Source organism: Triturus cristatus, chromosome 5_1, assembly GCF_964204655.1.
Source record: "Triturus cristatus chromosome 5_1, aTriCri1.1, whole genome shotgun sequence".
In the NCBI taxonomy this organism is placed as follows: Eukaryota; Metazoa; Chordata; class Amphibia; order Caudata; family Salamandridae; genus Triturus; species Triturus cristatus.
In genome coordinates this window covers 491,983,503-491,998,231 of record NC_140587.1, presented here as the reverse complement: position 1 = coordinate 491,998,231, position 14,729 = coordinate 491,983,503, and the positions used below count along the sequence as shown (strand labels likewise).

Below are 14,729 nucleotides of genomic sequence, written 5' to 3'. Positions count from 1 at the left end.
CGACGCGGGGAGGTCAAGTTTCTCATTGCGAGTGGTCGTGTATGCTCGTAACCGCTCGCGATGAGAAACTACCAGTCCGTGTTGAGAAAGCTGCCGCTCGAATAGAAATCTACTCGAGCGGCAGAAAACGACCGCTTGCACTGTGCAAGATGCAGTTTGCACTGATTGCACAGTGCAGACAAGCATCCGGCACTGTGCAATCAGTGCGAACAGCATCTTGCACAGTGCACTACGCAATTTGCGAAGCTACACGTAGCTCGCGTAGTGCAAAGTGCACTTCGCGTAGCGCTACTTCGCAAACTATGCCTAGGGTTAGAGTTGACCCCGAGGCTCGAACCTTGGCTCCCCAGCTCCAAAGTCGGCAGTCTAGCCGTCAGACCACATCCTCCCCCAATGCAGAAGGATTCACACCTCTCCCATCAAATAGAAAGTCCCCCCAAAGAAATATTTTAGGTCATCCACAGTGCTGGCATTTGACATGTGCAAATTGCCAATGCTAAACCAATATGAACGTTTGTTAAAGGTGAAGTAATTGCCCCTTTTTAAATGTTGTCCCACCTGTGCGTGGACGAAGTTTACTTTCCAAGCTGCCTGGATAGAAATGCCATTTTATCCTAATACTGGTGGCTTCTCCTCAGCGGTTGCAGTACAGCAGTATTAATCTCTAAACAGAAATGACCACATAATGCGTGTTTTACGGGAAGTACCCTCATTGAAGTGATCTGCCGGGTAATACACAGCAGACTCGGTGCAGTTGGAGATGCAGTCAGGAGTATGGGATTCAGAGATGATTTTCAAGAGTTCTTTGGTTGCATGGGCAGGTTGAGTCGGTGATGAACGTTACTAAAAACGCTCCAACATGTGTTGCTGCGCAGCGGAAGGCCCTGTGGAAAGGTTGATTGGTCACCTTTGTTACTTATTGCTGTATTTGGGAGTTCAACTGGTACTACAAATGTGGAAGCTATAGCCCACACAGTGTTAAACGTGTAAAAATTACAAAATAATCAGGTAATACGGTCACAAAATGCCGAATAATTTGCGTTTTCTTTCCACATAATTTGATCCTCCCCTGCAGCATAATTCCAGTGGCCATGGCTAGGTTGATGCCACAGAATTCTCACAGCTTGCTCCGTAACCTAAACATGGCAGAATAGACCGGTCACTCATTTCTGTGTGCCTCATATAAATTCGGTGAGCTTCTAGAAAGTGATGCGACAGAGGAGTGAGCTGGCATGCTGATGAGCCCCCATCCGCCGATGCTCTCAGACTGGAGTAGTAACCGCTAACTAACCTAGCAAGATCACACGGGTAGGTGCACACAACTGTGTAAATTTCACCTGAACGAGGAGTACGAGGAAGAAGCGGCATCCCAAAACAAACAAAATAGCGACGGCTTTCGGGCGAAAGCGGGCCGCTTTTAGCTCCCCTGTATATTATATTCAAGGCAGCGACGGCAAGAGTGGAGCCAGCACCGAGAAGCTCGCAGCTGCCAGTCAGTGTCACATTTGCTATTCCGGTGCTGGCTCCCGAATAGTTTAGCTGCATTTAATCCAACCCTGAGAGACATGCTGGCTGCAATTTAAATTGCCGGGGCTGGTTCGCTCCTCCTCCAACTCTATGCAAATTCGATAGTCATAGAGGATCAAGCAGCGTCTCGTTGCCAAATTATGGAAAACGCAACACATTCAGCACCGAGCTCGGCAGTCAGGTTGTTATGGGTTTTAGAAAGCGGCGAATTTCCACACTTACCAAGACAACTCGATACCTCGAAGAAAGCCATCTGCAACAGTGCAGATGAGCTGTCCTGCAGTTCCCCCGGGGCACAAGCAGGCATCCACTTCTGCCAGGATAGCTGATCGCAGCAAAAAGACAGAAGTGGATGCCTGCTTGGGCCCCGGGGGAACTGACAGCAAAAATAAAAGTAAAGCACTCGCGTAGCGGCATTTTCGTTGCTATGACAACGAAAGCTTCGCAAGATGGCGTCGGACTGTCCACAGTCCGACGGACACACGCATGCTGTCTGCTATGGACACATGGCGAGAGCAGCCATGTTTGTCCATGCAGACGCGTGCATGCAAGCCCTCCGAAGAATTGATTACAAAAGGTACTCGCAATAGCGAGAAGCAGCGCATGCGCTGCTTTCGTTAGGCGAGACCTAACAAAAATGGGGCAGTGAGTGGCCTTCAATTATTATTTTTTTGCATATTTATATTGCTCGAACTCAGCCCGAAGGTATTGGAGTGCTTTACATGAGCACCAGTTACTAGTCAAGGACACATTCGTTTTTAGGTCGAGCATTTGAGACCTCTTGTATATACTTTAGTATATACTTATATGTGTATGTACTTTGTGAGGTCTGGAGATCAGCCCTAGGACTTGTCTGCTTCTGCTTAGGGACTTGTTTCTGTTCAACTGTCTCTATTTAACTGTCTTGATAGAAAACAACTAGTAGAGGACAGCAAAATACCAGAATTGCTTTCTGCTGAGGAACTTTCTTTTTTTTTTACCGCAACTGCCTCTTTTTAACTTACTTAATAGAAAACGACCAGCAGAGGTCAGCAAAATACCAGAATAACTTTAGCATTCTCTAGATTCCAGTCCATATAAATTGTCTTCCACCAGCACCTGTAGACAAAAATATTTTTTTCAAATCTTGTATTTTCAGTGATATGACCACTGAAGGCCCTGATTTTATATTAAAAAAAGAGCTTTATACTATACCATTTCCCATTGAAAGGCAATATTTCTCTCCATGTGTTTCCAAACCTAATGTTTCATGCCGTTTGGTGCTTACTTTCCCCAACATATTAAAGAACAGTAGATGTTTCAGCACCCAGGCTAATGTGCTACATTGCAAAGTCGAGACCAATTGCATTGCAAATGCTTGTTTTGGTAGGCATGGGGAGATTAAGTGATTTGCCCAGAATCACAGGATGTGGAGTTGACTAAGCCTGGGCAAAGCACTACGCTACGCTCGCATAGTTTGTGAAGTTTGCGCTATTTCGCACTACGTGAATTGCACGTAGCACAGTGCAAACACGCGTAGCGTAGCGTAGTGCAGCAGTCATTTTTTGCTTGCTCGCGGTCCTCAACGTCAAGTTGGCAACCACGAGCAAGCAAAATGACATCCCGGCGAGACTTTTTCCTTGTTCGCGATCAGCAACATCAAGCTGCCGATCGCGAGCGTGGAAAATAAACCTCCCGGCGAGCTTCTCGACGCGGGGAGGTCAAGTTTCTCATTGCGAGTGGTCGTGTATGCTCGTAACCGCTCGCGATGAGAAACTACCAGTCCGTGTTGAGAAAGCTGCCGCTCGAATAGAAATCTACTCGAGCGGCAGAAAACGACCGCTTGCACTGTGCAAGATGCAGTTTGCACTGATTGCACAGTGCAGACAAGCATCCGGCACTGTGCAATCAGTGCGAACAGCATCTTGCACAGTGCACTACGCAATTTGCGAAGCTACACGTAGCTCGCGTAGTGCGAAGTGCACTTCGCGTAGCGCTACTTCGCAAACTATGCCTAGGGTTAGAGTTGACCCCGAGGCTCGAACCTTGGCTCCCCAGCTCCAAAGTCGGCAGTCTAGCCGTCAGACCACATCCTCCCCCAATGCAGAAGGATTCACACCTCTCCCATCAAATAGAAAGTCCCCCCAAAGAAATATTTTAGGTCATCCACAGTGCTGGCATTTGACATGTGCAAATTGCCAATGCTAAACCAATATGAACGTTTGTTAAAGGTGACGTAAATGCCCCTTTTTAAATGTTGTCCCACCTGTGCGTGGACGAAGTTTACTTTCCAAGCTGCCTGGATAGAAATGCCATTTTATCCTAATACTGGTGGCTTCTCCTCAGCGGTTGCAGTACAGCAGTATTAATCTCTAAACAGAAATGACCACATAATGCGTGTTTTCCTGGTGTGCACTTCTTGGAGGTGGTGGAGAGGGAGATGGGTGGCACGAGCGCTGTGGACATCCACTGCTCTGGCTCCTGCTCGGTGTGGATGACCTGGGTGGCGGACTTCTTGAGGGCTTTAAGTAAACAATTTTTTTAAAAGCCCCTCAGCTTGACAGAGCAAGGGCTCCAAGACCTGTAAGTAAAGAAAATGTCTCTCAAGCAACAGGCTGTCTCAGGCAATACCTAAAAACTTTCCTCAGGAAGGCGCTCATTCAGAGTTGAGTGGAATTTGGATCTTAACTACTGAAAATGGGTATTTGGTGGGCGAAGTGATTACCTCCCCATTCTGTGCAGTTATTACCTCCCACTCTGAGTGTCTCTCCTTGGAATGAGGCATAACATGAAAAACCACAGTGTTTACCAGACTGATCTACACGTTTTGCATTTTTTCAGCTGTATTCTCCTGAAAGTTTTTGCAAGGTGTTTACTTTCGAAATCTCTCTGGGGGGAAATTGATGGAGTGAGGTAACTACTGCACAGCTTTTAACTGTGATATGTAGGCAAACTCATTGGCACATAGAACAGAATTTAACATCACTCAAAATCAGGGCCCAAGTGGGGGTACGTAGAGGTCATTTGTAATCAGCAACTCCTGATCTGTTTTCTCAATTTCTGCTTGCATTCTATAGGTGAATATGCAAATTTGTTTGTTTATGTAATATTCTAAAGGCTACATCTTCGTTGTTTGTTTCGGAGATTTATCAGTTGCACGATCGGGCTCATTATGTCTGCAAATGACAAAGAACGTTTGTAAAATCCAAGACACCATTTTAAGTGGGAATGTGCTAAGCTTTTATTACAGGAGTGAAGACTTGCACAGAGACCGACATTTGGCATTTTACAGTAATTTATCCCCACAAACTAGCAATATTTGCTCTCAAGTGGCGATATTTCCTTTGAGTGGTAGCCAGCGGGCCTTTGAGACTTAGCAGCTAGATGGAAGTTTGCGATTGTTTTTCTCTTGAAACAACTTAAATGGATGCGAAAATCGAAGATATTTTTAATTACAAGAAGTTATTGTAATAATAACCAGGGCAGTGGGGCCTTTGTGAGAGAAAAAACTTGCCGACTTACCACTTGAATACTATTTTATAGATCACATTAATATCAAACAGCTGTGCCTTAATGATGAACATGCCCAAACATTCCTTCAATCGGTTGTGCTTATTATTCACAGTATTAAAAGAAAATATTGTTGCAGTCTAAACCGCACGTACAGCTCGAAAACGTAAAATGGCGCTGACCAGCTCGCATGGGAGAGTAATGTGCCTTGCTTTGATTGTAAACTGCGTCACACGTTCTGTTTACCGGGATGCATTGATGGCGGGAGACTGGTCGGTGTAAAAGGCGGCGTACTGTGAGCGCGCCGCGTGTGTCCTTTGATAGCAGGCTCAGATAAGATTCCTTTCTGAGGCGCCTGTGTATACAGAGGTATGTCTGTGGCCCTTTAGGGCAGGCATCAGCTGGGCGCACAGCTGCGCCCTACAAAGGTACGTCTGTGATGTGCATTGTTTCGGCTCTCGGGGATGACCTAACTGCGCGGATCCGTGCCAGGGGAAAGCGGAATAAAGGCGCAGATAAAAAGATCAATGAAGAGGATTACTTCTAGTCTCACCCAGCTGCAGACAGGCAGCTGCCGGTGCCAAGCACTCTTGCGCCCCCCCATTAGAGGACACGGTGGAGGGCTCACCTATAAAACCCCACAGATAAAGCACACCCAACGAGATATAGGGAAAGAAAGTACACGGACCCGGCAGGCAGGCGCAGCGCAGGAAAACAGGCAGAGGAGATGGCGCAGAGGCACGAGTGGGGCTACTCCAGGCACAATGGTGAGTGGACCCAGGTCTGCAGGAAGAGTCACTCTGTGGAAAGGTATGCGGAGCTCAGTGGAGGTTTCTGGTTCACGTGCACTTTGAATCTCTATGGTTGTTCAAGTGCTACTGGCCTCAAAAGCTCTCAAAGTAAAATGTGGGGATTTTCAGGAGAGCACGCCTTACCACATCTCTTGCTTGGGCCTTGATTCTGAGATGGAATTCCCTCATACAGGTCTTAGCAATGATATTGTTTACATTACTAAGCTGACTGCAGCAGGCTGTGTGGTCCCATTCCTTTACCCCGTGTCAGTGAGATTGGTAATTGCCCTTGGTCCCAACAACAAGTTTTCACCGGTTTTCCTGGTGGTCTTTCCAGTTTTGCTGCATATCACTTCACCATCTTTGTGGGCTGGGGACGCAAGTACATGGTTGTGTAGAGCCATGAGGTTGGGCTGCTTCTTCGAGAGGGGCAGTGACAGACAGGGCTGTCTGTTTTATTCCCTCACTTGATGGATGGAGAGGGAACAGTTTTTGGTGACTTGAGCACTGCACGATCTCGTAACTTTGTTTTGATGCAATTGTCTCAATACATGCATTTCCGTGGGTTTCTTTAGAGAATACAGTTGGGAAAGACTCTTAGGCCCAAATGCACTAATCTTGGTACAATGTGAAAGTAAGCGCTGCTGCATTGCACGATTGTTAAAAAAACAAATGCAATTTTATATTTATTAAGAGTTACAGTGATGTCATCATCCATGCCTGTGCCAAAAACCCGTTTTAATGCGATGGTCAGTGTTGCAATATGCTGCAAAGATTACGCAGCACAGCGTTGAATGAGATTTATACTCAAGCTACATCAACCAGGATATGTATCAGGACAACAATCCAAGGGTAAGCGGTGTAAAATACATCATATTTAGAAATTATACATCAAACACTCAGGAATATCTCATGACTTTCTGCTTATCTCTTGATTGTGCCTGGTTTCATTTGGCGGTACAAAAGGGGGTGGTGATGGACGGAGCATCAGAACCAATCAAACACTCACACCCAGTCAACAGATCTGGGTTTGATCCATCACCGTTTCATTTGGCGCCACGATTTTGGTCTGCTATTTTTGGAAGAGTTGGCTTTTCATGAAAACCTATTGTAGAGTGTGGCATTTAGTCCCTAGTAGACCCCATTTGAATAGATAGTGAAGGTTGTTGGCGCTCCACAACGCAAAGCCACTTTGCACTTCTTTCACTTCAACTATTCACTGTGAAACATATTTTGTGCCTGAAAGCTGAGGTTTGTTCTGAGTTGCATCATGATGTGCCCAGTAGTTGCATGAACAGCAGTGCTACTTTTAGTTACTATGGGCTTGAGAGTTACATTCATAGCATTTTAAAGACTTGTGGGTCTATTCACAATCGTAACTTACACTTGAGAGTAATTTACATGTGTAAGTTTACTCTTAGTTTCTTAAAAGGAAGGAACCAGGAGCTTTTTTAACCAGGTCCTGCACATATACTCCCAAATACGATACGCAAATTGCCAATGTGCAGTTCCTATTTGTGAAGGAGTGTTCAGGTCTGTTATGGATTGCCCTCACACACCTCAGAGGATGTCATGCTTCATCATTGGGCCTGCTCCTCAGTGGGCCAACGCTGCAATGCCCGACGGGCACCCGCGAAGGGGCTCTTTAGCAGAGATCTTTTTTTGATGAAGCCCTTGGGTGTGTGAGGGTATGTGGACAGGGTAGTGTAGTGAGTGTGCAGTGTAGTTTAAAAGTGGTCTAGTACTGCCCTTAGCAATAATTTTATTCTGTGGGTGCACTAACCCAGCTAAAAACTGTGAGCCCTGCCTGGAGGTAATGGTCCTGCAGTGTATATCTGGTTCAAGTGGTCGATAAGTTTCTTGCCTAAGAAAGCCCCCTGCGGGTCTGGTGGCAATTCTTCAGGACCATTGTAAAAAAGAGAAGATGATCTCGACTATTACACTATCTCAAGGCTGGTTCTGAACATCACGATGTAGCAAGCGTTGCTGTTTTTCACCAGGTCATTGTAGTTTTCTGATGCTCGTAGCACAGTTCTCAGCTTATGATTACAATCATTAAAGCTAAAATGTAAGTGACTTGTCTCAGAGGACAAATCCATTGATAAGGACTGGAACTGGGGAATTGTGGTGTCTAAAATGGAGAAACCATATTTAATATTGCACATTACAAAGGTTGTCATTCTTGATGCCTCTGATATTTCATTAAGATTGAGCATCATATTTGAGATCATTTAGATTGTGTGAGCCTATTTCTGGACAGAAGTGCCTTGGTTATATAATCACAATCCTCCAAATAACTCTGAGAAATGTTTCGCCCACTGAATCATTAAGCAGCATTCTGCAAATTGTAGTTAAGGGATGTCCAGCGTGGTTCCAGGAGGGTTGTATCGATGCCACATTTTCAGAATATTCTCACAAGATACATTTACATGCAACTAACCTAATGGCACTCATCTACAAAGCCACTGTGGCCTGGGAATTTTGTGTGGATCAGGCTATCTTGGAACCGATGCCCTGGTGTAGTTTGTTCACTGGATATTGCTAGGAAGCGCAAAGGACCCTAATACAATAATATGGTTCATAGCCCTGGTCTGCATAAGACACAGACTGGGGCTGTGCTCCATATTTATAAAAATGTGCTGTGCCAAGTGCTGCTGTGACTTGAGACTGCATTTGGGATGGTGAGATGTTTAAGTCAGTCTAGCCTAGAGAGCTGTACGCCTCTCTGGTGTAGGGACTCTAAGAGTGCAAGGGACCCTTAACGCCCAACTGCAAAAGGCATCCTCAGAGTGTGCACTAACCTTGCACCACTTCTTATGCCCCAAATAGTTAGGCCCGAGATTTACTAATCCTTTGTGTTGTCCTGGTGTCACGCAAGTTGACGCAAGGCAGCGGAAAGTCTTAAGAAACATTTACAAAGCCATGCAAGGGGCGATTTATGTGTCTTTGTATAGAAATGTGATGCAAAGCAGTGGCTTGTGCCTTGTTGCATTTCTTTTTGTAGGTTTAGGTGTGGGTGGAGCACGGTTGTCCATGTACCTACCTATGGCATTTATTGCAATCCCATACTGACTGAAATCAATAAGCCTGGGATTGCACCCAACTGGTACGCTACCCCTACCATGGCATAATGAGGGGAAACATGTTTATTTCTACTCGTTACTTCCTCTTCCTATGCGTGATGCATTCTGTGTCCCACATACAAAGAGGAAATTGCCTTTTACGTCTATTTTTGTGCTGGAAGGTATTCCTTCCTGCTCAAAAACAATCCTGTCCATAATGCAGGCACTCTTGCACCTTGGTGCAAGGCTGCTTTCATTGGCGTTAGGCAGTCTCAAATGCGCCAGGGCCATCTGAGTGAGTTAAAAAAAACATTGACCAAGCCAATGGCCTTTGTTTTTTTAAACAATTACATTGTTTATTTATTATTTAACAGTAATGGTTTGCAAGTATGATTGTTTGGTTGTGCATATGTGGTTGTTAGGATAGGTAAGTGGGTGGATGCATAGGTGATTTAGTGGATGGGAAGGTGGTGGATGAATCGGTTGCTCTGTGGGAAGTAGAAAAAGGATTTGTGGACAGTGAATGAATGGCATGGTGGGTGGATGAGTATGTAGCTGATTGAGTACATAGTTGGATAAGTGAAGAGCCCTCACATGATCCAACCAAAGAGGGTAATAGCAAGGTCCAGGAAGCAGGCACCAGGAGCAGAGTAGAACATACAAGGGAGAATGTTAAGTCTCAGGAAGGAGGACATTAGTGGGTGCCCACAGCAGGGGCAGAGAATGCGCAAAGAAGCTCAGGAGGATGTGGTATTGACCATGTCTGTGGCTTTCCGCAGCCCTTACTTTCTGGCCGTCCATAACTAGAGAAGTAGGCCTGTCAGAGTTCGCTGGGATGGGAGGGCTATCCTGGTCTCTTTCTTCAGTAGCTGACCTGGAGTTGCCTAAGAAGAGCCAGTATTGCACTGCTATGAGCTGGCATGTAATGGTAGCAAATAGTAGAAAACTCTAGCAATACATGAAAAGCAAACAACTTGGACAGCATTGCCAGGGATATGAACTCATGACGTGCAGATTTCTGATAGGTTATCATCAAATACTTAAGACTAGTCACCCTGCCTGTGTAATTCCTTGTGGTCCGCCTAAAAAGTCCCCTCACCATGAAAATAAACGTCCATTATCAGGACTTGTAACTTGTAACTGTGACAGGGATTTTCATGAGTCCATGGCAGTGGTTGAAGGGATGCTTTTAGCATTGCACCCTGGATGATTTTGAGAACAAAAAAAGAAACTACGTCCAAAGGTAAAACCTGGGACCGGGGTGAAGAGGGAAATCTATTCGACTTGTGAATTGAATGTGGTGGCTAACAATTCCAGATTTGTCCCACTCAATCAGTTTCATCTGGAACTTGTCGGCGATGCATCCAACTTCGAGGGACCCTCATTGTCATCAGTCTAGGATCTTGCCCTGCTGAAGGATTTAACCTTCTCTGTAAGCCAAAGATAAAAACCTTGACTAGGATGATGCTCTTGATATATCTGACCTGTGTTCCTTTACAGTCCACCTGAAATCGCACCTAGGCCCCGGTTACCGAAAACTGTTGTATTTACCTTAAAATATATATATATATATATATTAACATATATCTGCCTGTTTGTAGTTCAGACCTTTGGTATATCCCCTCCTAACAATTGGAGGATCAGGACTTTGGTTACATATATATATATATATATATATATATTCACTGAAAAAACACATAGGTTTCAGGCATGTTATAGTTAGAAATTAGCATTTAAAAAACCATTGAAATTCACTGAAAACCATAGGTTTCAGGCACGATATAGTTAGAAATTAGCATTTAAAAAACCTTAGAAATTCACTGAAAAAACCATAGGTTTCAGGGACGTTATAGTTAGTTGGACATTTCACTCGTACAAAACCATTGAAATTCCCCCGTTATAGTTAGTTCAGATAACAATAACTCGCGCCTCCGCAATACACTGCTGATGACGTCACATATTACATCATTCATGACATGGTCAGTGACATCACTGATGACATCTCAAATGACATCACTGATGACATCACTGATGACATCATCCAGTGAATGTGTGTTTCTATAAAGTTTAAATACGTTTTATATATATGCCAAGCTGTATTGAAGAATGAGTGGGTGTAAAAGTGTCTGGATGGAGGATTTAGTAGGCGTGTGACTGACTGTATAAGTGAGTGATTACATGTGTCTTACTGAATGCACGGGTTAGTGACTGATACAGACATTCACACAGTTTAGTTTGTCAGTTGGTGTGTAAGCGGTTGCATGGGTTGGTGAGTAGCTAAATGAGGATCTATATGGGTTATTGATTGGTTGTCTGAGCATCTGTATGGGTGCCTGGGTGTGTGTGTGGGTGCGTGGGAGGTATGTGAGTCTGTGCATAGATGTTTGAGTGGTTAATTCACTTTGTGTACGGGTTCAAGAGTGCATGTGGAAACAGCTGTACGATTGTGAGTGTGTGTATGGTGTGTTGGTAAGAGAATGGATGTCTCAATGTTACATGTCCAACTAACTACATATGTAAAAGGCAGTGTATGTGAAAGTTGAAGTATATAAATGACTATACATGAAAGTCAGTGATTGTGAGAGTGGCTGCATGGATGAGTGTGTACTTGTATCAGTGATTGTAGAAAAGAGTAAGTATGCATTTGTTTCTGTTTGAATAACTGATGTGGTGTGTGTATAACTGTATAGGTCAGTAAATGGAAGTGTGATTGATTCTTTGCATGACTGACTAGGTGTGTGAGTAACTCCGGCTGAGTGGTGGTGTGTGAGTGTCTGTATAGATGTATAGATGTATGAGTGCTTATTATAGTTTTGTATTGATGTGTGACTATGTCTAACTAAATATAAAGTCCCTAAAACCTATGGTTTCTTCAGTGAATTTCTAAGGTTTTTTAAATTCTAATTTCTAACTATAACATGCCTGAAACCTATGGTTTTTTCAGTGAATTTCAATGGTTTTTTAAATGTTAATTTCTAACTATAACATGCCTGAAACCTATGGTTTTTTCAGTGGATTTCAATGTTTTTTTTAAATGCTAATTTCTAACTATGCCTAAAAAGTTCGGACATGTGAAGAAAGAGGAAGAAAAGCGCAGCAAGAAGCAAGACAAATGCAGGAAGAGGCAACAGAAGTCCAGAAAGATGAAGAAAAGTGCAGGAAGAAGCAAGAGATGTGCAGAAAGAACCAACAGAGGAGAAGAAAGTCCTCCTGTGCCCCCAACTTTTTAGTGATGGGTACTGGTGGTAACTGACTCTGACTAACCAGGACCGGAGCCAGTGCTATGCTAAAAGACAGTTAGAATACAGTGAAAACACCTACATACACTAGGAACATCTGGAGCTTGTCGGCGATGCATCCAACTTCGAGGGACCCTCATTGTCATCAGTCTAGGATCTTGCCCTGCTGAAGGATTTAACCTTCTCTGTAAGCCAAAGATAAAAACCTTGACTAGGATGATGCTCTTGATATATCTGACCTGTGTTCCTTTACAGTCCACCTGAAATCGCACCTAGGCCCCGGTTACCGAAAACTGTTGTATTTACCTTAAAAAAAATATATATATATAAACATATATATATGCCTGTTTGTAGTTCAGACCTTTGGTATATTCCCTCCTAACAATTGGAGGATCAGGACTTTGGTTACATATATATATGTATATATATATATATTCACTGAAAAAAACACAGGTTTCAGGCATGTTATAGTTAGAAATTAGCATTTAAAAAACCATTGAAATTCACTGAAAACCATAGGTTTCAGGCACGATATAGTTAGAAATTAGCATTTAAAAAACCTTAGAAATTCACTGAAAAAACCATAGGTTTCAGGGACGTTATAGTTAGTTGGACATTTCACTCATACAAAACCATAGAAATTTCCCCGTTATAGTTAGTTCAGATAACAATAACTCGCGCCTCCACAATACACTGCTGATGACGTCACATATTACATAATTCATGACATGGTCAGTGACATCACTGATGATATGTCAAATGACACCACTGATGACATCATCCAGTGAATGTGTGTTTCTATAAAGTTTAAATACGTTTTATATATATGCCAAGGTGTATTGAAGAATGAGTGGGTGTATAAGTGTCTGGATGGAGGATTTAGTAGGTGTGTGACTGACTGTTTAAGTGAGTGATTACATGTGTCTTACTGAATGCACGGGTTAGTGACTGATACAGACATTCACACAGTTTAGTTTGTCAGTTGGTGTGTAAGCGGTTGCATGGGTTGGTGAGTAGCTAACTGAGGATCTATATGGGTTATTGATTGGTTGTCTGAGTATCTGTATGGATGCCTGGGTGTGTGTGTGGGTGTGTGGGAGGTATGTGAGTCTGTGCATAGATGTTTGAGTGGTTAATTCACTTTGTGTACGGGTTCAAGAGTGCATGTGGAAACAGCTGTACGATTGTGAGTGTGTGTATGGAGTGTTGGTGAGAGAATGGATGTCTCAATGTTACATGTCCAACTAACTACATATGTAAAAGGCAGTGTATGTGAAAGTTGAAGTATATAAATGACTATACATGAAAGTCAGTGATTGTGAGAGTGGCTGCATGGATGAGTGTGTACTTGTATCAGTGATTGTAGAAAAGAGTAAGTATGCGTTTGTTTCTGTTTGAATAACTGATGTGGTGTGTGTATAACTGTATAGGTCAGTAAATGGAAGTGTGATTGATTCTTTGCATGACTGACTAGGTGTGTGAGTAACTCTGGCTGAGTGGTGGTGTGTGAGTGTCTGTATAGATGTATAGATGTATGAGTGCTTATTATAGTTTTGTATTGATGTGTGACTACATATATGAGTGATTCTATGGGTGCATGAGTGGATGTGAATGTAGACCAGGGAATCATAGAGTGTGTATGTAGTAACTGGTACAGTGGGTGTATCAAAGGTTATTTTACTGTGTAAGGAGGTGGATCAGATTTTCACGTGGATGATGTCATCAGTGATGTCATTGGTGATATCATTTGAGATGTCATCAGTGATGTCATCAGTGATGTCACTGACCATGTCATGAATGATGTAATATGAGACGTCATCAGCAGTGCATTGCGGGGGCGCGAGTTATAGTTAGCTGAACTAACTATAACGGGGGAATTTCTATAGTTTTGTACGAGTGAAATGTCCAACTAACTATAAAGTACCTAAAACCTATGGTTTCTTCAGTGAATTTCTAAGGTTTTTTAAATGCTAATTTCTAACTATAACATGTCTGAAACCTATGTTTTTTTCAGTGAATTTCAATGGTTTTTTAAATGTTAATTTCTAACTATAACATGCCTGAAACCTATGGTTTTTTCAGTGGATTTCAATGTTTTTTTTAAATGCTAATTTCTAACTATGCCTAAAAAGTTCAGACATGTGAAGAAAGAGGAAGAAAAACGCAGCAAGAAGCAAGACAAATGCAGGAAGAGGCAACAGAAGTCCAGAAAGACGAAGAAAAGTGCAGGAAGAAGCAAGAGATGTGCAGAAAGAACCAACAGAGGAGCAGAAAGTCCTCCTGTGCCCCCAACTTTTTAGTGATGGGTACTGGTGGTAACAGACTCTGACTAACCAGGACCGGAGCCAGTGCTATGCTAAAAGACAGTTAGAATACAGTGAAAACACTTACATACACTAGGAACATCTGGAGCTTGTCGGCGATGCATCCAACTTCGAGGGACCCTCATTGTCATCAGTCTAGGATCTTGCCCTGCTGAAGGATTTAACCTTCTCTGTAAGCCAAAGATAAAAACCTTGACTAGGATGATGCTCTTGATATATCTGACCTGTGTTCCTTTACAGTCCACCTGAAATCGCACCTAGGCCCCGGTTACTGAAAACTGTTGTATTTACCTTAAA

General features: G+C 43.3%; 1 protein-coding gene across 1 annotated transcript in view; it reads left to right on the top strand.

Moving 5' to 3' along the window:
• The first annotated feature begins 5,676 nt into the window (after positions 1-5,676).
• LOC146831111 (carbonic anhydrase 3-like) overlaps positions 5,677-14,729 on the top strand; it is a 265,313-nt gene continuing 256,260 nt past the window's right edge. Inside the window, exon 1 of the mRNA XM_085605341.1 lies at positions 5,677-5,783. Coding sequence (XP_085461467.1) covers positions 5,744-5,783 — 40 coding nt within the window. The 5' untranslated portion in view covers positions 5,677-5,743. The remainder of the gene's footprint in view (positions 5,784-14,729) is intronic.